This window comes from Sapajus apella, unplaced genomic scaffold, assembly GCF_009761245.1.
Source record: "Sapajus apella isolate SASKATOON/1434 unplaced genomic scaffold, GSC_monkey_1.0 scaffold6, whole genome shotgun sequence".
NCBI classification, from domain to species: Eukaryota; Metazoa; Chordata; class Mammalia; order Primates; family Cebidae; genus Sapajus; species Sapajus apella.
The window spans coordinates 40,004,094-40,027,462 of NW_022436946.1; the positions used below are offsets into that span (position 1 = coordinate 40,004,094).

Sequence of the window (23,369 nt, forward strand, 5' to 3'; positions counted from 1 at the left end):
TTTAGACTTATAATAAAAATAATATATCACTAAAAACTATAAGGATATTTCATATCCTTTAAATAACAGGTATGAAAGTTTTCTGCAGTCAGGTTTGGAAGATACTTACCCTGTCATCAATTATGACCAAATCTTTTGGTTCTGTTCTATCAATCTTCAAGACACGATATTTTGTTTCTGCATTATTGCTCCCAACTAGAAAGTATCTCTATAAATAAAAAGGAATGTCATTAGTTTCTCAAGGCATTTTGCCCTTTACGCATTTTATAACCACTTCAGTTTTTGAAATTAAATTCATTAATAAAGTCAGGTTACTTTTTAAAGAAATATTTCTGTTATGTATAACTGGCAGATTAAAGAAAGGATGATTCCAAAAGGTCAATTTTAAAATTAAAATATTCCTAGTGGTTTCATGATAAAGATCAGTCTGATGTCTGAAATGTGCCCAGTAACCAGGTCAGATGAATTTAATTGTCATAAAATTAGAGATTAATCTAACTGATTGGACGTTGATGTTTAAGCTTTACCAGGAAGAAGCTCTGGTAAAAATTAGAAAGCTCAACATATAATTAGGAATGCTTAGACAATTATGGCTATTAAAGTATTGAAAGCTTATCAAAAAATTACTTACAAATTTTCATAGACATCTGAAAATATCTCTAATATAGCAACTATAAATCTACCCCAAAGTCCCGTAAATGATTAAAATAGTTGTCCTTCCCAAATGACCTTTTATGGATAAGATACAAGAAATTATTATTCTTTCTTTCCTAAAACAGTTCCTTGGAGCATTACGACTAAATACAATCATGTTAGTCTTATTAAATAAATACTGGAGGGGTGCTGGGCAAGATGGCTGACTAGAGGCAACCAGGTGGAACACCTGCCACTGAGGGACCGGGACAACTGGAGCACTCCTAACAGATTTCCAGCGGAAGGTACTGAGAGTGGTGGAGGGAAGACACAGAAGCTGGGCTGAAGAGGGAGGAAGCTGGGAACCCTGCATGGGGCTATCATGCACGGGCATTCGTTCCTGGCTCCCAATGGCTCCAGGGGAATGGGCGAGTTGAACTGGTAAGGAGAAGAACTTACTCTTGCCAAGGCCTCTGGAATCCTGGCAGGAGGAGACTCCTTGACCACCACAGACACTCGAGTTGGCAGGAAGAACTGCTTAGAGAAGCGGCAGGGAAAACACACTAGCTGATGCAGAGCCCAAAGGGTTTGGTATGGGAGCGTTTGTAGTGGAGCACAGCCAGGAACACTCATCCCCCCAGGGTTGACTTGTTTCCATACGAGACTTTAGCCCTATAGGGAAACTGTCGGACCTGAACTCCACAGGGCGCTCTTGCCAGTCAGACTGGACAGTTGATCTAAACACCCTTTGGTCTGCTGACTTCTCTCTCAGGGACCCAGCCCTGCTTGCAGGGCAGCCTCAGGTGCCCTGGGGGCCTGCATCATAGCCCCTGTAATGGTGGACTGGCGCCTGACTGGCAAAGAGCTCTAGTGGGGTGGCCCCCATGGCCACACAGCAGCCACCCCCTCCCTCCCTCCACTGCAGCTTCCGCCAGGCGCAGCTTCTCCCAGGCCCACCTCCCCAACATCACTTTGCCAACATGTGTGTGTGCAGGTGGGTTTTGTCTTCCTTGCCCTACCAGTGCATGTGTGCGCACGTACCCTGCACTGCCACTGCTGCAGTGCGGGTGCGATCCATTTCCCTCCCTCAGCTGCACCATCATTGTAGCTGTAATCCTAGTGGGCACAAAGCTAGCCTGCCCCGTTCCCACTCCACCCCTGTAACAACACTGCCATGGGAGTGAAACTAGGCACAGAGACCAGTGAACCCTCCCCAGCCCTAAATAACCACCACTCCCTGCAGCACACAGAGAGTATACATAGGCCTGCACCTACCAGCACCCCAGCCTGTGCTAACAGGACCACCATGATGACTGCATGCACAGTCACCAGCAGGGCCTCCCCTGCCCCCTGAGCCATACTGCCTCTGCTGCTGCTGTGAATGCCCACATGGAGGTAGGCACCTGCTGGCACCCTGCCACAGCCAATAAGCATGCACTCTACCATGCTGTCACTGTCACTGGCATGTGTGAATGAGAACAGATCCCATAGCCATTGCACTATGAAATGCTTTGGCTGACACCAACCATCAAAGTGTAGTGACCAGCAGTTTAGGAGCATATTGGCACCCCTTAGCACATTGGATACCTAACCTCAAGGAGCCAGAGAACAAAGTCAGAATCCAGTACAAGTATTCCAGAGTTAGAGCATGCAGTCCAGGAGTTGGGAGCTGAATAATGGCCTTCTAGAAACAAAACCTGTTGACTGAATCCACCTTATCCCACAACTGAACTCTCAAGGTCATCAAATAGGATAAAAGAAAAAAGCCATACAAAGGTCAACACCTTCAAAGATTGAAGAAACATTAGCCCACAAAGATGAGAAAGAACCAGCGCAAGAATGGTTACAACTCAAAAAGCCAGAAGTGCCTTTTTTCTTCCAAACGACTGTACTGTTTCTCCAGCAAGGGTTCTGAACCCAGCTGAGATGACTGACATGACAGAAATAGGATTCAGAATATGAACAGGAATGAAGTTCATTGAGCTACAGGAGTACATTGAAACCCAATCCAAGGAAGCTAAAAAAAAAAAAACATGATAAAACATTGCAGGAGCTGACAGGCAAAATAGCCAGTATAGGGATGACTATAACTGACCTGAGAGAGCTGAAAAACACACTACAAGAATTTCATAATGCAATCACAAGTACTAATAGAAGAACAGACCAAGCAGAGGACAGAACCTCCGAGCTTGAAGACTGGCTTTCTGAAATAAGACAGGATAGAAAAGAATAGAGGGAAAAAAAAAAAAGAATGAAAAGGAATGAACAAACCCTCCGAGTAATATGGGATTACATAAAGAGGCTGACTGTACAGCTCAGCGGGTATACCAGAAAGAGAATGGAACCAACTTGGAAAACATATTTCAGGATATCATCCATGAGAAAATCCCCAATCTATCTTTAAAAGCCAACATTCAAAGTAAAGAAATGCAGAGAACTCCAGTCAGATACTTCACTAGAAGATCATTCCCAAGACAGATAATCATCAGATTTTCTAGGGTCAAATGAAAGAAACAATATTAAAGGCAGCTAGAGAGAAAGGTCAGGTCACCTACAAAGGGAAGCCCATCAGACTAACAGTGGACCTCTCAGCTGAAACCCTACAAGCCAGAAGAGATTGGGTGCCAATATTCAACATTATTAAAGAAAAGATATTCCAACTCAGAATTTCATATCTGGCCAAAGTAAGCTTCATAAGCAAAGGAGAAATACCCTTTTCAGACAAACATGCTATGGAAATTTGTTACCACCAGAACTGCCTTGCAAGAACTCCTGAGGTAAGCACTAAATATGGAAAGCAAAGACCATTACCAGCCACTACAAGAACACACTGAAGTACACACACCAATGACACTATAAAGCCATCGTATAAACAAGTCTGCAAAATGACCAGCTAACATCCTGATGATAGGCTCACACATATCAATTCTAACCTTGAATGTAAATGGTCTAAATGCCCCATTTAAAAAGCACACAGTGGCAAGCTGGATAAAGGACCAAGATACATCAGTATTCTGTCTTCAAGAGACCCATCTTACATGCAATGACACCCATATGCTCAAAATAATGGGACAAAGAAAAATCTACCACACAAATGGAAAACAGGAAAAAGCAGAGGTTGCAATTCTAGTTTCTGACAAAACAGACTTTAAACCCAAAAAGATTAAAAAAAAAAAAAAGACAAAGAAGGACATTACATAATGGTAAAGTCTTCAATTCAACAAGAAGATATAATTATCCTAAATATATATGCACCCAACACAGGAGCACCCAGTTAATAAAGCAAGTTTTTGGAGACCTTCAAGGAGACTTAGACTCTCACACAATAATAGTGGCAGACTTTAACACCACACTGACAATAGCAGACAGATCATCAAGACAAAATTAACAAGGATACTCAAAATCAGAGCTGAACTGAAGGAGACTGAGATACAAAAAACCATTCAAAAGGTCAATGAATCTAGCAGCTGTTCTTTTTTTTGTTTTTGAAAAAAACTAATAAAATGGACTGGTAAGTAGGCTAGCAAAGAAGAAAAAGAGACGATTCAAATAAACACAATCAGAAGCAGCAAGGGGGATATTACCACTGACCCAACAGAAATACTAACAACCATCAGAGAATATTATAAACACCACTATTCACATACACTAGAAAATTTACAAGAAATGGATAAATTCCTGGATACATACACCCTCCCAAGACTGAACCAAGAAGAAACTGAATCCCTGATAAATTCCTAGACACAAACACCCTCTCAAGACAGAACCAAGAAGAAACTGAATCACTGAATCACTGAACAGACCAGCAATGAGCTCTGAAATTGGGGCAGTTAATACCCTACCAAGAAAAAAAAAAAAAAACAACTCAGGTCTAGACAGATTCTGAGCTGAATTCTAGAAGATGTACAAAGAAGAGCTAGTACCATTCCTACTCAAAGTATTGCAAAAAAAAAAAAAAAAAAAAAAAAACTGAGGAGGAGAGACTCCTCTCTAACTCATTCTACAAGGACAGCATCATCCTGATACCAAAACCTGGCAGAAACACCAAAAAAAAAAAAAAACTTCAGGCCAATATCCTTGATGAACACCAACGCAAAAATCCTCAACAAAATACTGGCAAACCAAATTTAGCAGCACATCGAAAAGCCTATCCATCATGATCAAACAGGCTTTATCCCTGCGATGCAAGGTTGGTTCAACATATGCAAATCAATAAATGTGATTTATCACATAAACAGAACTAAAGACAAAAACCACATGATTTTCTTGATAGATGCAGATACTTTCAATAAAATTCAACATCCATTCATGTTAAAAACTCAAAAAACTAGGTATTAAAGGAACATATCTCAAAATAATAAGATCCATATATGACAAACCCACAGCCAATATCATATCAAATGGGCAAAAGCTGGAAGCATTCCCCTTGAAAACAGGCACAAGACAAGGATGTCTTCTCTCAATGCACCTATTCAATATAGTATTGGAAGTTCCAGTCAGGGCAATCAGGCAAGAGAAAGAAATAAACGGTATCCAAATAGGAAGAGAGGAAGTCAAACTATCACTTTTTGCAAATAGCATAATCCTACTTCTAGAAAACCCAATAGTTTCAGTCCAAAGGTTGTTAAGCTGATAAACAACTTCAGCAAAGCCTAAAGATACAAAATCAATGTGCAAAAATCACTAGCATTCCGATACACCTACAACAGTCAGGCTGAGAGCCAAATCAGGAACAAACTCCCATTCACAATTGCCACAAAAAAGAATAAAAAACCTAAAAATACAGCTAACTAGGGAGGTGGAAGATCTCTACAAGAACTACAAACCACTGCTCAAAGAAATTAGAGATGACAAACAAATGCAAAAACATTCCATGTTCATGGATAGGAAGAATCAATATTGTGAAAATGGCCATACTGCCCAAAGCAATTTATAGATTTCATGCTATTCCTATTAAACTACCACTGACATTTTTCACAGAATGAGAAAAAACTATCTTAAAATACATATGGAACAAAAAAAGAGCCCAAATAGCCAACGTAATCCTAAGCAATAAGAACAAAGTGGGAGGCATCACATTACCCAACTTCAAACTATACTACAGGGCTACAGTAACCAAAACAGCATGGTACTGGTAGAAAAACAGACACACAGATCATTGGAACAGAAAAGAACCCAGAAATAAGGCCACACTTATACAACTATCTAATATTTGACACCTGACTAAAACAAGCAATGGGGAAAGGATTTCCTATTCAATAAATGATGCTGGGAGAATTGGCTAGCCATATGCAGAAGATTGAAACTGGACCCATTCCTTATACAACATATAAAAATTAACTCAAGATGGACTAATGTCTTAAATGTAAAACCCAAAAGTACAAAAACTCTGGAAGACAATATAGGCAGTACTATTCAGGACATAGGCATGGGCAAAGATTTCATGATGAAGATTCAAAAACAACTGCAACAAAAGCAAAAATTGACAAATGGGATCTAATTAAACTAAAGAGCTTCTGCAGAGCAAAATAAACTATCAAGAGAGCAAAGAGACAACCTACAGAATAGGAGAAAATTTTTGCAAACTATATATCTGACAAAGGTCAAATATCCAGCATCTGTGAGGGACTTAAAAAATTTACGAGAAAAAAAAAACATTTAAAAGTGGGCAAAGGACATGAACAGACAGTTTTCTAAAGAAGACATACATGCAGCCAATCATATGAAAAAAAGCTCAATATCACTGATTATTAGAGAAATGCAAATAAAAATCACAATGAAAGACCATCTCAACACCAGCCAGAATGGTTATTACTTAAAAGTCAAAAAATAACAGATGCTGGAAAGGTTGCAGAGTTAAAAAGGAACACTTATACGCTGTTAGTGGGAGTGTAAATTAGTTGAAACATTGTGGAAGACAGTGTGGCAATTCCTCAAAGACCTGAAGACAGAAATATCATTTGGCCCAGCAACCCCATTACCAGGTATACACCCAAAGGAATAGAAATCATTCTATTATGAAGACACATGCACATATATGTTCACTGCAGTACTATTCACAATAGCAAAGACATGGAATAAACCTAAATGCCTATCGAGATAGACTGGATAAAGAAAATGTGGTACATATACACTACGGAATACTATGTAGCCATAAAAAAGTCCTTCGCAGGAACATGGATGGAGCTAAAGGCCATTATCCTTAGCAAATGAATGCAAAAACAAAAAACCAAATACCACATGTTCTCACTTACAAGTGGGGTGAGAACACACGGACACATAGAGGGGAGCAATAGACACTGGGGTCTTTTGGAGGGTGGAAGGTGGGAGGAATGAGAGGATTAGAAACAATCACTAATGGGTACTAGGCTTAATACCTAGGTGATGAAATAATCTGTACAACAAACCCCCCATGACACAGGTTTCCGTGTATAACAAACCTATAAATGTACCCCTAACTTAAAAGTAAAAAAAAAAAAAAAAAAAACCTGAGAATAAAATGAATAACCAAATGTAGAAAAAATATTATATTTAAATAAAAATGCTTTTTCTTTTTTGAGATGGAGTTTCATTCTTGTTGCCTAGGCTGGAGTGCGATGGCACTCTGCAACCTCTACCTCCCAGGTTCAAGCGATTCTCCTGCCTCAGCCTCCCGAGTAACTAGGATTACAGGCATGCGCCACCATACCTGGCTAATTTTGCATTTTTAATAGAGATGGGGTTTTTCCATGTTGGTCAGCCTGGTCTCGAGCTCCTGACCTCAGGTGCTCCACCCACTTCAGCCTCCCAAAGTGCTGGGATTACAGGCGTGAGCCACCATGCCTGGCAAATGAAAATGCTTTTAAGAAAAACTAAATGGATTATTTTAAAATTATATCTTAAAAACAAATACAACTTCATTAACAAAAATAAAGATAATTTGCTTCAAACGGTCCTTTAAAAAGTGACACACTTTTTAAACGTTGCAAAAATTGAGAATACACTGCCATAATCAATTGGCATTATGCCCTTTACTATCGATCATATAAGGCGTAGACACACAAAGCAACTAAATAAAAAATAAGTCTTTCTATATTGAATGCCAAAATGAAGCATGTAGACCACAGGAAATCAGTGCAGGAAAGATTAATGTGGTTTACTACAAATGAGAAAAATGATGAGTTGGGTGTAGAATTGAACCTCCAAGAATGGATAACACTTTAAAAGGTAAGATTTTTACCATATATTAGAACATGAACACTTGGATATACTGTTTTAACTTTAAATCTGTAGGAATAGATGGGATTTTTACTATTATTAAGTATACATATCTGTTTGTAAAGGTCTGATTTACTGATAGGATATGAAGAGCAAAACAATCTGTTAAAAATGACAGGTTAGCCTGATCTCAAGAGGAAAGCTAGCCAAGAAATTCAATCCCTCATCTCCTAAGAGAGGTAGAGTCTGGATGACACACCAGTTATAATGAGGTAGAAATAAAGGAATTATAATAAAAAATAGTAAACTAAGTTGGGACATCCAGTGACAGGACTCAATGTACTGGGGGACACAGTTAGACAGACAGGGAAACACAAAGAGAAAGGAAGTCAAAGAATCTCAGCCAGGCTTCAGCTAATTCCTGTCTCTCTCTACCCACCACAAAGAGGAGAGGGGGTAACCAACCTAGCAACATTCACCTAAGAAGAATGGTTGGTAAACTATACGTGCTTGTTAGTAGAAAAGGGAGCCCTTCTTAAGGACTTAAAAAATGGCTTCTAGGAGAGGAAATAGCAGGTGCAAAGAACTGAAAAGGGGAGAAACTTGGTATGGTTGTTACAGGCAAAAGAATAACTGAGAAAGTGTTCATTCACAAAGCACCTAACACAGTGACTACAGCAGTCAGCACAAAGATACTCTTTAAGTGTTAGTTCCTTTTCTTTCCTTCACTTTGTAAGAAGTCAGCGAGACTATGCCATTGTATTTGAGGAAAAAGAAAAAAAGCTAGAGGAAAACAGAGAGTAGCCCAAAGGGAGGAAAGCATGTTCAGGACCAAAATGGGAGAATGCGCCAATCTGTTAGTCTATCTATGTCAGTCTGGGAGAGAAGAGCATGCAAATTAACAACAATGAATAGCATGCTATAACAGAGACATGAACTAGGTGCCATGAGAACACAGGAAGGGCACTTGACTTATCTGGGGATGGTCAGAGCAGGCTGGTGTTGTCCAGATGCTGAGTTTGGCCCTGAAGAACCTCTAAGCAGGACTTTGTGTACTGAGCCAAGATGGGGCCAGTGAACCATCCATCGCCACCTGCACCAATCCCTACTCATCACCTGTTCTCCCTAAAGCATCTTTGTTTCTATTTCAATGTAGTACTTCCTTCTGACAGTGAAGTCTAAATTTGTTTGGGGCTTCTCTGCCCCCTACTCCTTAACCTCTGTGGATTTTAACTCCCTTGTCTAGTAGCACAATATGGTGCCACAGGCATTGGCTAAGTGTTAGGTGAAGGAATAACTATGTACCACAGAGTGATCATTTCATTTGCTGGGTAATTTTCTAAGACATTTATACTAACCCATCTTTTCTGGGTAAGCACATAGAAAAATGGCTCTTTTAAGGCAGCCACTCATCAGGAGGCACGTCATAGGTTTAAAAGAGGTAAAATCCCTAAATGAAATTCCCTAGAATTTTATTTTTTAACTTCTTTTTAAGATTTGGGGGTATATGTGAAGGTTTGTTATATAGGTAAACTCGTGTCACAGGGTTTTGTTGTACAGAATTTTAATAAATTCTAGGAAACCTAAAGATTAATTGCAATGGGATTATACTTTGACAGTTTGTAATTTTAAAAGCAGATATAAATCCTGACATGTTCATGGGCAAATGCATTACTGGACTTTGACACACACACTTAGGAAGGCAGATCTGTACCTCCCATATCGAAATCCTTCCAAAGAATCCATGAATCAGAGGAGCCAAAGGCTAAAACCCACAGAATCTAGAAATAGATCTGAGTGGAGGGAAAGAAATGGGAAGCACTGTTAAGTACCCGCATTCTCTCTCTTCTCAAATGGTCTAAGAATCCTAAAAACGTTTTGTGCAGAGAATAGCGACCTCATGTGGAGCCAGTTATGTAGGGAAGAAAACTCCTGCTTTTCCGGGGGGTGCTGCTGTGGACTGCGGAATCACTGCCTGCACTGCCCTCTGGTGGGCAGCTAACCACGCACTTTCATACCAATATTTTAAAAGGTAACTTCCAGAAAGGCCTTGTTTCCACTGGGTCTTATTTGCTTCCTGTTGGAATATATCAACACTGTATATCCTCAGCCTTTACCACATTTAATAGTATGTTTCAAAATGGATCACAGCATTTTGGGGCTTAAAATTTTTCCTAAAATTTCCTTTCATTAAATTTTTCTCTACTATTGATTTTTCCCGCAATTTTAAATTTAAAAAAATTTTCAAAGACAACAGAACAGTACAGTGAACATCCATATACCCTTCATCTAGACTCACCAACTGTTAACATTTTGTCACATTTGTTTTCTCCCTCCCCCACTCCTGATAGATACTTTGTTCCTCTGAACCTCTGGAAATGAGTTGCAGGTATCATAACATATAATCATAATACCATTGATATAATATTATCAATGTACAATTTATATTCAAAATTTCCCCCATTCTCCCTATAATATCCTCTACAGCTGGATTTTTTAAAAGCCAGAATCTAATCAAGGATCACATATTACATATCTTTATGTAAAGATATATCTTTTAAAATCTTTTAATCTAAAATAGTCCATGAGCCTTTGTCTTTCATGGCTTCACCATTTTTTAAGAGCCTACTTTTTTTTTTTAGCTGGAGTCTCGCTCTGTCACCCAGGCTGGAGTGTAGTGGTGTGATCTTGGCTCACCACAATCTCCGCTTCCTGGGTTCAAGCAATTCTCCTGCCTCAGCCTTCCCATTAGCTGGGATTACAGACATGTGCCAGAACACCTGGCTAATTTTTTTGGTATTTTTTAGCAGGGATGGGGTTTTGCCATGTTGGCTAGATTGGTCTAGAACTCCTGACCTCAAATGATCCACCTGCCTCGGCCTCCAAAGTCCTGGGATTTCAGGCATGAGACACCACCCCCGGCAATGAGCCCACATTTTTTTTTTACATAAATTTTCTTGGTGTTTCTATTGATGTTACTCATTTGAACACTGACTGGTAAATGCCTCATATGTGTCAGGAACTGGGCTCAATGCCTGAGGAAAAAGATAAACTGAGGACTCCTGTTCCTGATTCCATCTACCAGTAAGATACAACTTATTGCTAGATGGGATCAGGAAGGAGAATGATAGATCCAATTACCTGTGAGCAGATAGCTAGATGATGGTGCCACTTACTGATGTAAAGATGACAGGAGAAGAAACAGGTTTGAAGGGAAATCAAGAGTTCTATTCACAACATGCCCAGAGAGGCCAACTGAGAACTCAGTGGATAAAAGAGCTCAGTGGGTGTCATCAGTACGTATGCAGCATTTAAAGCCGTGGGACTGGGTAAAACCTGCTAGGTAGAGTAAGGAGAGCGATGAGAGCCCCAAAAAGCTAGCCTGAGGAACTCCATTATTTAGGGGCTGAATACGGAGAAGGAACCAGCTGAGAAGATTGGGAGGAATGACTGATGACTGATGAATGAGAAAACCCCAGCACGGGGTGGATTTGTCAACGCAAAGGGCGGAGATCATTTGGGAAAGGAGAAAAAACAGTAACATCCACATCAGATGCTGCTGAGACATCAAGAACAGAGCATCTGATGACTCGTGCTTCTGTGGGCAGTCTCTGGGACAGAGCCTGGGCAAAATCCACAACAGAGACGTTTGAAGTGCAAAAAAGGTAGGATCCTGGATAAAGATGGGGGAGGAGATACCTCTGGTCTTCCCAAACATCTTACTAAAACCACAGTAAAGTTTTTTATGTTTGTTTTTAGGCAGAAGCCCCAAGAGCAAAAGGAGGAACAAAGAAGATAAAGGGGAAAAATAAAAAACAACATTTGAAACTGAAAAGCATGTGTAACAAAGCTGACTCCTAGACCAGCAGTAGAAAAGTCCAGAAGCAATCCAACTTACGCTATAGAACCTGAGAAAAGCTTGGGAATTTGAGGCGCCTGATACCTCTGTAGTATCAGAAGAAGAAAAAAAGAAGACAGTACAGAAAGAAGTTAGCATACCTTCTAAAAAGAAAAAAAGCTTCAAACTAAAGATCAAGAACAGAGTAACATTAGAAGCTCTCAGCAACAATGCTGGAAGGTAGATGACAAGGACATAAGGCCTTCAAAATTCTAAAGGAAAATTAATTCCAATCTTTAATTCAAAATTTATTTTATCAATCAAACCTGAAGGTGGCATAGGACATTTTTAGACACACATAGGGTTAAAAAAAAAATGACCTTCCATGAACCCCGTCTCATGAAGTAATGAAAGGAAGTACTCTACGAAAACAAGGGCATAATCAAGAAATAGGAAGTGATGGGATCCAGGAAAACAGGGAAACTGTCATAGAGAGGATATAGGGTTACGGTGAAGGCAAACCCCAGGATGGCAACTGTAGTGCAGGCCTTGGGAGCCAGCAGTCCATACTAAAGCCATTGCTTCAAGATAAAACACAGAAGAATGACTAAGGGGTGTGAATGTGTTGAGAGATTTATACATCTGGGAGAAAGTCAGGGTTAAATTTATTACAAATTTGTAGTAAGAACTAGGGATTGAAAGAAGGAAAAGTCATCTGAAGTATTGGCAGAGATGAAGAAGTAAAGGGACCCTAGTTCAAATGGCAGAGGTCAAGGAGATAAATAAAATATCCAAGAAGAACAGGGAAGGAAAGGGAGCAGTAACTGGAGCACACAGGATTTCCATAGATCAGGCATGCCTCAGCCAGGACTGCCTTAATGTATATATACATGCAAGTAGGTGCCTACGAATCAACACCACTGGGGAAAAGGTTTGTGTGTTTTTAGATATGCTGGGGGTTGGGATTTGGCAGGAGTTTGCTTGGAGAATTAGGACACCAAAAAAAAAAAAAAAGGCTACATTGAAATAATACCTGTTAAGATAGATGACTAGCTAAACTGGCTCTCTTCTGAAAGTTAAGTCTCATTGTTCAAGAGAAAGCTTAAAATTTCAATATAGTTTTAACAGAGGTGACTTGATATAAAGTTGAGTATTTCTAAAATATATATGTGAAATCCAAATGGAATACAATAGGTAAGCCATTTAACAGGAAATTCCTTATCTACTAACATTATCTCCTTTTATAATGACAGGCTAATTAATCACTCACTTTTCATCTGAGGGAGGAAAATCAGCCTTCTTGAAAGAAATTTTAGGTGTATGACAGCTTCAATTCATGTTCAACTTCACTTGAACTTTCTAACTAAATGTATTATTTTTAAAGATCACCATGAAGTTACTTCTCCCAATCTAACAGTATTGCAAGCCTGCCTCCTCACTTAGTCCAGTAATCCCAAAAATTGGGTAATGCAGCTCAGAAGGGGGAAGTGAGTCTCAAGAGAGGTCTGCAAGTCTATCCATTAGAGCTTCAGGGCTTTACTCTGGGGAAGCTTCAAATCCTGTGTAGAAACAAGTGTGAATGTCACCTCTAACCACACTCTCTAAACCAGTTATCAATATAATTGCAATGTTTCTCTCTCTCATTTCATATATTTGGTTTCCTTCTCCAATCCTTAGTCAACTACACCCTATATTGCTCTCTCCCATTCCCTGATTACACAAATCATGGCTAATTTAAAAAGGTGCAATGTGGTTCTTATTTTATTCTACTTTCTGTAATGGGTGTGGGAGGGAGTATCCTTAAATTCCTTTGGAACAAGGCAGGCAATAAATGCATACATATTGGGAGGCCAAGGCGGGTGAATCACGAGGTCAGGAGTTCGAGACCAGCCTAACCAACATGGTGAAAACCCGTCTCTTCTAAAGCTATGAAAATTAGCCAGGCATGGTGGGATGCACCTGTAATCCCAGCTACTCAGGAGGCTGAGGCAGGAGAATTGCTTGAACCTGGGAGGCGGAGGTTGCAGTGAGCCAAGATCACGCCACTGCACTCCAGTCTGGGCAACAGAGTGAGACTCCAGCTCAAAAAAATAAATAAATAAAAATAGATAAATAAATAAATGCGCGCACGCGCACACACACACACACATATATGCTAACAATCTTGAACTAGTAAGAGTAAAGATTATCCTAACAACTTTCATCTCCCCACCCCCCACAAAAAAGACACATGCAGACCTAGTTCTGTTCAGCTACCCATTTTAACATCAACCGTTACGTGTTCATTTCTTTGTTATGAAACGGTCACTTACTGTGATGCTAAGATCTCTATGCCATCACATATTAAGCAAGGGCACCTTCTTGTAAAGACAAACTGCAATTTCACCCAGGATAACTTCAAGTTGCTAAATATCCACTGGCAACTCCTAGTTGCACTGGGCTATATGAGCGTTAGCACTGCGTTAGGCCTGGACCACAGGACATATTAAGGACCACAGCAGAGTCACAAGTGCTAAGGGGCATATTGAAGGTGCTCGATGCCACAGAGAATAGGTAGATTTGAGAAAGGGTCAGCCCTTACAAGCTGGAACTACACTTCCTACATGTCATCTGCCAACACAGCTCCCTTTCCTCTCCAAATATTCCTCAAAATCCACCTCTACAAACAGGGAACAATAACAACCTGAACTTCACCTCCAGAGCAAGTCTACCCAATTATCCTTCTAAATGAAGGCTCAGGACAAGAGACAGCCATCTTTTCCACTGTTTCTTTTGCTCCTTAATGTGTCTCCTAATTCCTTCATAATCACTTTAAGGTAGAGTGTACCTTATCTGAAATATTTGGGACCAGAAGTGAATCAGATTTTGGATTTTCTTAGATTTTGAAATTATGCATAATGAGCTATCTTGGGGATGGGATCCAATCTAAACATAATATTCATTTATGTTTTATATATACCTTATAGACATAGCCTAAAGGTAGTTTTATACAATGTCTTACATAATTTTGTGCATAAAACAAAGTTTGTGTACACTGAACCACCAGAAAGCAAAGATATCACTAGCTCAGCCACCCATGTGGACCATCCATAGTTGTTGGCATTACCACTTGTGGTGTCATGTTGGCACTCAAAAAATTTTGGATTTTGGAGCATTTCAGATTTCAGATTTTCAGATTAGGGATACTCAACCTGTAATACACCCCGACCAACCAAAACAAAAATGCCCATTTCCTTCAAATACTTCCCAGAAAATCTTTGCCATTCTAACAGGAGAAAAAAGGAATCTATTTTCATTTTGTTGCTTTAATTATTTGCTAATTGAATATCTTTTCATATTTACTGGGTGTTTTATTTTTCAGACTGATTTTATAAGATACTTTTGCATGTAAGGATATACTGCTTTATCTGCTGTTCATGCTACTAAGACTTTCACCATCTGTCATCAGTCTTTTGACTACTTTAAAATTTACATTGATACTTTTAAATGCTTTATACTAGAAAAGAAAAAAATTAAGTCAATGGTCTAATTATCTTATGAAACTAGAGAAGGATGAACTGATTGCTATGGTCTAAATGTTTGTGTCCTCCCAAACATTCAAAATTCATATGTTGAAACCTAATCCTTAATGCAATAGTATTTAGAAGTGGGGCTTTTGAAAGTGATTCAGTCATGAGAGCAGAGCCCTCTTGAATGGGTATAGTGCACTTATGAAAGAGGTCCAAAGAAGCCTTATTTGCTCCTTCTATCATGTGAGAACACAGCAGGTCCTCACCAGACACTGAATCTGCCAGTGCCTTAATCACCAGCCTCCAAACTGTGAGAATCAAATGTTCATTGTTTATAAGTCACCTAATTGATGGGATTTTGTTATAGCAGCCTGAATAGAACAAGACACTGATTAAGCCAAAATGCATATGAGAGGCCAGGCACAGTGGCTCATGTGTGTAATCCCAGCACTTTGGGAGGGTGAGGCAGGTGAATCACTTGAGGTCAGGAGTTCGAGACCAGCCTGGCCAACATAGTGAAATCTGTCTCTACCAAAAATACAAAAAATTAGCCAGGTGTGGTGGCATGCACCTGTAGTCCCAGCTACTCAGGAGGCTAAGGCAGGAGAAGCACTTGAACCCAGGAGGCAGAGGCTGCAATGAGCCAAGATCAAGCCACTGCACTCCAGCCTGGGTGACAGAGCAAGACTCTGTCTCAAAAAAAAAAAAAAAAAAATGCTTATGGGGGGAAAAAAGCCTAAGAGCAGAAATTAATTAAGCAGAAAATACACAATAGAGAAAAATTAACTAAGTCAAAAGTTTATACTTTCAAATCCCCAGTAAGATAAATCAAGGGAAAATAAAAGCAAACACAAAACACCAATGTCAGAAATAAAAGCGAGAGGCCGGGCGCGGTGGCTCAAGCCTGTAATCCCAGCACTTTGGGAGGCCGAGGCGGGTGGATCACGAGGTCAAGAGATCTAGACCATCCTGGTCAACATGGTGAAACCCCGTCTCTACTAAAAATACAAAAAATTAGCTGGGCATGGTAGCACGTGCCTGTAATCCCAGCTACTCAGGAGGCTGAGGCAGGAGAATTGCCTGAACCCAGGAGGCGGAGGTTGCGGTGAGCCGAGATCGTGCCATTGCACTCCAGCCTGGGTAACAAGAGCGAAACTCCGTCTCAAAAAAAAAAAAAAAAAAAAAAAAAAGAAATAAAAGCGAGAATTTTACTACAAATCCTGTAGACATAAAAAGGATTATAAGGGAATGTTTTATGGGTAACTTAACGTCAATAAATTCAACAACTACGATAAAGTGAACAAATTTCTGGAAAAACGTAATTTATCAAAACTGATTCTAAGTCCACTGAAAATCTATATAGCCCTATATATCTGTTATGGAAAATGATTAATATAGTTATAAAAATTCGCCCCACAAAGCAACTCTATCCACAAATCTTTCATTAGTGAATCCTAGAAAACACTCAAATAAGAAACAATGCCAATCATATAATCACTTTCAGAAAATAAACACTTCTTAACTCATTTTATAAAGCTGGGGTTATCCTGATATCAAAATCAGACAAAGATATTAAGAAAATGATAGACTAATATCCTGAATATATTAATAAAAGCAAAAATCCTTAATAGAATATTAGCATATAGAGTCTAGCAATATATAAAAACAGTAATAAAGCATGATCAAGTAGGATATACCTCTAAAATCCAAGGTTTAACATTTGACAATGTATTAATATAATTGACCACAATATGCAAATAAAGAAAATGTCATGTGCAGATGTGGAAAAAATATTTGACAAAATTCAACATCTATTCATGATTTTTTTTTACAAAGTCTCACCAGACCAAAGCAAAAAATATTCCTCAATCTGAAAACAGGTATCTAACCAATAGCTAACATCATACTTAATAGTGAAAGACTGAATATTTTCCCTCTAAGATAGAAAACAAGACAAGAATGTCTATTCTGGTTACTTCTATTCAACTTTGTATTAGAGGTCCTGGCCAGGGCCATAGGTCAAGAAAAAGAAATAAAGACATCAAGATGGGGAAGCAAAAAGTGTTCCTATTTCTAGATTATGCAATTTGAATTGTCCCAGATTCCATGAAATCCAAATCACAATCACAACAGACTTTTTATTCGAAGTTGACAAGCCTATTGTAAAAATTCATATGGAAACACAAAGATTCTAGAACAGCCATAATAACTTGGCAAAAGAATTAAGTTGGAAAACTTCCTGATTTTAAGACTTACTATAAAACTACAACCATCAAGAAAAGTTGGTAATGACATTAAAAAAAAAACAAATTTATCAATGGGAAGAGTTTAAGAAAAGATCCGCATTTATTCAATTAAATTTTTTCACAAAGGATGTCAAAGAAATTCCATAAAGGATAGTCATTTTAACAAATGATATGAGACAATTAAGGTACAGAAAAAAGTGAACTTTAATCTCTGCAGCCTCCAAGAACTCTTAATGATTGTTGTCTCTTGGTATTCATGCCCTTTGTATGGTCCTCTCACACTGAACAGGGGCTAACCTGTGTAAGAATATTGTAGAAATGATAGAGGGTGACTTCTGAGGCTAAGTCACTAAAGATGTTACAGTTTCCTCCCTGTTTCTCTTGCGTAACTCTCTCTGGATGAAGCAGCCTACCACACTGTAAGGACAGGCACTCAAGAAGTTCTGTGGAAATGTTCATAGGGCAAAAAGGCAAAGCCCCTTTCAACAATCAGCTCAACTTGCCAGGCATGTGAGTTAGCCATCTTGGAAGTAAATCTGCCAGTTGTTTCAAGCCTTCAGATGACTACAACCCAGTTGAATCTTGACTGCAATTTCATGAGACCCTGAGTCAAAATCACTCAGCAAAGTCACTCCCAATTTCCTGATCTACTGAATCATACTTTTTTTCCCTTTAATTTTTAGGTGACATGTAATAATTGTACATATTTATGAAATATAAATCGATATTTCAATACATGCATACACTATGTAATGATCAAATCAAGATAATTAGCATATCTATCATCTCAAACATTTATCATTTCTTTGTGTTGGGAACACTAAAAATCCTTTCTTCTAGCTATGTGAAAATGTATGATAAATTATTTTTCTATAGTCAGCCTACAGTGCTATAAAACACTAGAACTTATTCCTCCCACGTAGCTGTTATTTTATATCTGTTAACCCTCCCTCCCTATCATTCCCTCTTTCCTACCTGTCCCACCCTCGAATAACCACAATTCTACTCTCTATTTCTATGAGCTCAACATATTTTTTAGGTCCCACATGTGAGTGAAAACATTTATCTTTCTGTGCCTGCCTTATTTCACATAATATAACGTCCTCCAGACTTATCCATATTGCTGTGAATGACAGAACTTCATTCTGTTTATGGCTGAATAGTATTCCACTGTGTGTATATATACCACATTTTTTAATCCATTCATCTGCTGATGGACACTTAGGCTGATTCCATATCTTAGCTATTGCGAATAGTGCTGCAATAAACACAGAAGTGCTGGTATCTCTTTGACATATTGATTTCCTTTCTTTTGAATATAAGAAGGGACTTCATAAAGTTCATCGAAAATGCATATTATAAAAAAGTTATGGCTTTCAAAATTTTTTTCCACCAAAATAAATTGATACCAACTTGCTATAACATGTCTGAACAGGAGCTAGTTTGAAGTTCTAGGAAGGATAAGACATCAGTTTGAAAAGAGCCCTGTCAGAGCAACATGAATTCTGCTAAAATTGAAACAAGACAAACATCAAAGCTATGGTAAAACTTTGGTAGAAGAATGGTGAAATCATTGATGCTTATTAAAAGTTTATGGGGACAATGTCCCAAAGAAATATGCAGTTTATAAACGAATAACTTGTTTTAAGAAGGGATGAGACGATGTTGAAAACAAAGCCCACAGCAGCAGACCATCCATGTCAATTTTTCAGGAAGAAAATTCATCTTGTTTGTTACCTGATTAAAGAGGACAGATGATTAACAGCAGAAATAAGAGCCAACACCATAGACATCTCAACTGGTAGATTAAACAATTCTGCCTGAAAATTTAAAGTTGAATAATTAAAAAAAAAAAAAAATTTAAAGTTGAGCAAACTTTCCACTTGACGGCTGCCAATGCTATTTCATCCAGATCAGCTGCAGACAAGAGCAGAGCTTTCAATAGAAATTTTAAACAAGTAAGATCAAGATCCTGAAGCATTTCTTTAAAGAACTGTATTAAACATGGCTTTACCAGTAAGATCCTAAAGTCAAAGCACAGTCCAAGCAATGGCTATCAACAGGTGGCACTGGTCCAGTTAAAGCAAAGCAGACGGGCCAAGAGGAAAAGATCATGGCAACAGGTTTTTTTTTTTTGGTATACTTGTGGCATTTTGCTTGTTGACTTTCTGGAAAGCTGAAGAACAATATCTGCTTATTATAGGAGTGTTTTGAGAAAGTCAGCCAACACTTTAGCAGAAAAATACACAGGAAACTCCACCAGAGAGTCCTTCTCCACCACAACAATGCTCCTGCTCATTCCTCTCATCAAACATGGGAATTTTTCAAGAGTTTCAATGGAAAATAATTAGGCATCTGCTGTACAGCTCCAATTTGGCTCCTTTTGATTTCTTTTTGTTTCCTCATCTTACAAAAAAATCTTTAAAGGGCACTCATTTTTCTTTCGTTAACAATGTAAAAAAGACTGCATCAACATGGTTAAATTCTCACACTTTATGAGTAAGATTTTAAAAGCACAAGAAACAAAAGCAAAAAGAGACAATTGGGACTATATCAAGCTGAAAAGCTTCTGCACAGCAAAAGAAACAATCAACAGAGTGAGGAGGCAACCTGTAGAATGGAGAAAATATTTGCAAACTCTTCATCCAAGAAGGGACCAATATCCTGAAGCATTTCCCCTGTTTTTTTCTAGATGTTTTACAATTTTGGGTTTCACACTTAAGCCTTTAATCCCTTTTAAGTTGATCTGTGGATATGGCAAGAGAGAAGGGTCTTATTTCATTCTTCTGCACATGGATATCCAGCGTTCTCAACACCATTTATGAAGAGATTGTACTTTCCCCAATATACATTCTTAGCATCTGCACCACACTTTATACCTAGTGTTCCATAATTGGAACACTAACCCTGTAACAGTGCCTTAAATTATCTTTGCCTCATTTTTTCTTTGCCAAATAATATATACAGTAGCAACAGTAGTAGTAGTAACAACAGCATGGTCTCTTAGAGGTCTTATGAGGATTAAACAATAAAATATATGTAGAATATTTTGAGTTATTATGCTCATTATTACAACCTGCTCTGTTTCTTAATTCCTAGCATTTATTTAGTTACCGGTAATTTTATGCCCTTTTGCTTATTATTTATACTTTCAGCTTATTACTAAAATAAAACAAAAAAACCTTTCTGCTTATATCTTTAAGTAAAAAAAAAAAAAAAAAAATTACTTAACTAACAAAAAAACTGAGACTCAGTGATTTAATGCAGCAGACATTTCCAAGGGTGATTGCCCAGCCCCAGCCATTTGCTGAAACAAAGAGGAAGATTCCACAGCTAAGTCATTCCTGCCAGACCCTCCCTGGCCATGAATGATTTGTCCATTCAGGGGAAGATGCCCAATCACAGCTGAGTCAATCAGATTCTTTATCCCAGCACTTATGCTGTTTTTGCAGCACTCTGAGGGGATTCTCAAACCTGCTATCTGTTTCCTGCTTTTCCAGAAGCTGGAGTTAGGATCTGCCAATGATTCCATGCATTGGTTCCCCCAGCATCCCTCTGATAAATTTACCTTTTGTTTCTAAGCTGGTCAGAGTTAGTTTCCATTACTTAGGTGGTTGAAAGGGTTCACAGCTGAATTCTAGAACACACATCTGTCTCTTTGTGTTAGACCTCCTTAATCCACATCTATTGAGAGTCCACTGTTTGCATGACCAGATATGTGCTGTGAGGATCAGTGAGGTTTTGACAGGAAAAGAAGGGGTGTGGCATTATGAGAATAGAGAACAGCAGAAAAACACCAGGTAGATATAAGGAGCTGAAAGCAATATACTTTTACTGCAGAATAAGGCATATGAAGGCACATGGTTGATACTCAATAAATGATTCGTGAATTAATATTAAATTAGATGTAAAACTAGACAGACAAGTTGAAGACAAATACTACACAGCTTTGAATGCCAAATTAAAGGATTCAGAGTTTACTCTCCTCAGAACTGGGACCACTAAAGATTTCTGAGCAGAAGAGCCCTATAATATAAATTGTGCATTTTGAACTCTAATATCTCACCAGTCCTCACGAATGATCAGCTTATTGACAGGCTGAAATTTGTGTTTTATTTATGGCCAGATGTGGTGGCTCATGCCTATAATCCCAACACTTTGGGAGGCCGAAGCCAGGAATTTGAAACCAACCTGGCCAACATACAGAAACCCTGTCTTCTACTAAAAACACAAGAATTAGCTGGTCATGGTGGCACATGCCTGTAATTCTAGCTACTTAGGAGGCTGGGGTGGCAGAACTGCTTGAACCTAGGAAGCAAAGATTGCAGTGAGCCGAGATAGCACCACTGCACTCCAGCCTAAGTGACAGAGCAAGAGACTCTGTCTCAAAGGGGAAAAAAAGTTATTTATGTTTCTAACTAGGGACATTTAGCAGCACATTTTACAGAAAATAGGTTTCATTTCAATGTCAAATGATACTTCTTTATGGCTCTCATTAGAGAACTGAAAATACTTGCAAATACAGTATATTTGGTAATTTCATCTTCTGATCTAGAGCTAATCAAAGTTGTCAGCAAAATTAATATTAAGGTCAACAATTCTTAACTCATGAAAACCTGAGGGAGACGTGCTATTAGGACTATGCTATAACTGAGAAACTGTTAAATGCCTTCTCATACTCCTCTAATGGAGACAACCCAAGTTTCAGAGAAACAGTTTATAAGACACTGTATAACACAGTGAAGAGCACTGTGCAAATATCTGGCATATGCAACTTTGTTAGCAGGAAATGGGTAATATCAAATACAGTACCTACTATCACTGTGGCACTCCAATTTAGAAGAGCTATACTGCACCAACTTTGCTTTCCAGCCACAGAAAGGACCAAGTATGAAGTTCTATAAACACCATTCCCCCTTAATTGAGGAACACAATCGAAATACATACAAACTGATCTGCTTATTCACTATTTACCTGGCCATTCAAAGTAATAAAAATTTAAAAGTAAATGTTATGTTGAAAAAAGTCAAGGGCAAAGCAAGATGCTATCCAAACAAATTATGTGTCTCTGAACAAAATAAATGTTTCTTTCCTTTCAAATAAGAAAAAAAGAGAACCCAAAAATTCAGCAATAAAAGTGTACATGATTCACATCAATCGCAGTGATGGTATATGATGGAATAGGAAAAAATAAGTTACAAGTCATGGGTCAAATTTTTTTTCATATCCCTGCCTGTACTGTAGCTTGTGAACTCTAGAACTTTAATAGACTTTCTGAAAGCTGAAAATAATCCAGCAACTTGCACAGAGAACCTCATAAACAGTTCCGGAGGTACCATAAGAACCTGTTTCCAGCGTGTTCCAGCCATGGCTGGTTAAGTGGAATGTCCAGGCCACCAAAATAGGGCAAAAGCACCCAGACACAGCCCAAGACAGCTAACTTACCCCAAGGCTGTGTTTGACAGGGATCTGGGAACTGGAGAGGACGGAGGAGGAGGCAGGGTACAGCCTCGGCCCTTTGGCCCCGCACTCTCCAGCAGGTATCCATCCTCCCGCCCGCGCCCCGCCGCGAGGGGTACTCACAGCTCTGGTCTCGTAGAGAACCAGCTTCTGGACCGAGCTGATGATGGGGGCGGCGGCCGTGGGCATGGCGTTGGCAAATGAGGGCCCCACAACAGGGCACCAGCCGCCGGACCGCCCCAGGAGACTAGGCGAGAAAACGCCTCAGACCCTGGACATGAAGTCCAGCCAGGAACAACACCGCCTGGATGGTAAAGCTACAGAAGATCTGCTGTTTCCGGATCCCGGCGCCCCGCCTCCAGGCAAGCCCCGCCCCTCACGGCGGGAGCGGGGCTGGAGGACGTACCATAGACTGGTCGGGTAGAGGCTTCCAGGACCTGAGTGCTGTCGAGAGAGGAAGCGAAGGGCGCCATCTTTGGTAAGGAC

The 23,369-nt window shown here is 39.2% G+C and overlaps 2 protein-coding genes across 9 annotated transcripts in view; one reads left to right on the forward strand and one right to left on the reverse strand.

Annotated features, from left to right (window-relative positions):
- Positions 1 to 23,287, reverse strand: part of FIG4 (FIG4 phosphoinositide 5-phosphatase) — a 134,135-nt gene extending 110,848 nt beyond the window's left edge. For 5 of the 6 annotated variants that reach the window (XR_004267896.1, XM_032275056.1, XM_032275057.1 and 2 more), the window contains exons 1-2: positions 23,007 to 23,287; positions 110 to 208 (exon numbers count right to left, since the gene is read on the reverse strand). Coding sequence is in view for 4 of the 6 variants with exons in the window: in XM_032275056.1 (XP_032130947.1) it covers positions 110 to 208; positions 23,007 to 23,072 (165 nt within the window). In the remaining 2 variants the exon portion in view is untranslated. Of the gene's footprint in view, positions 1 to 109; positions 209 to 20,991; positions 21,145 to 23,006 lie in introns of all 6 variants that reach the window. The other variant, XM_032275060.1, reaches the window with a different exon arrangement.
- Positions 23,265 to 23,369, forward strand: part of AK9 (adenylate kinase 9) — a 190,039-nt gene continuing 189,934 nt past the window's right edge. The window contains exon 1 of one of the 3 annotated variants that reach the window (XM_032275055.1): positions 23,265 to 23,361. The gene's annotated coding sequence lies outside the window, so the exon portion shown is untranslated. The remainder of the gene's footprint in view (positions 23,362 to 23,369) is intronic. The other 2 variants (XM_032275052.1, XM_032275054.1) reach the window with 2 other exon arrangements.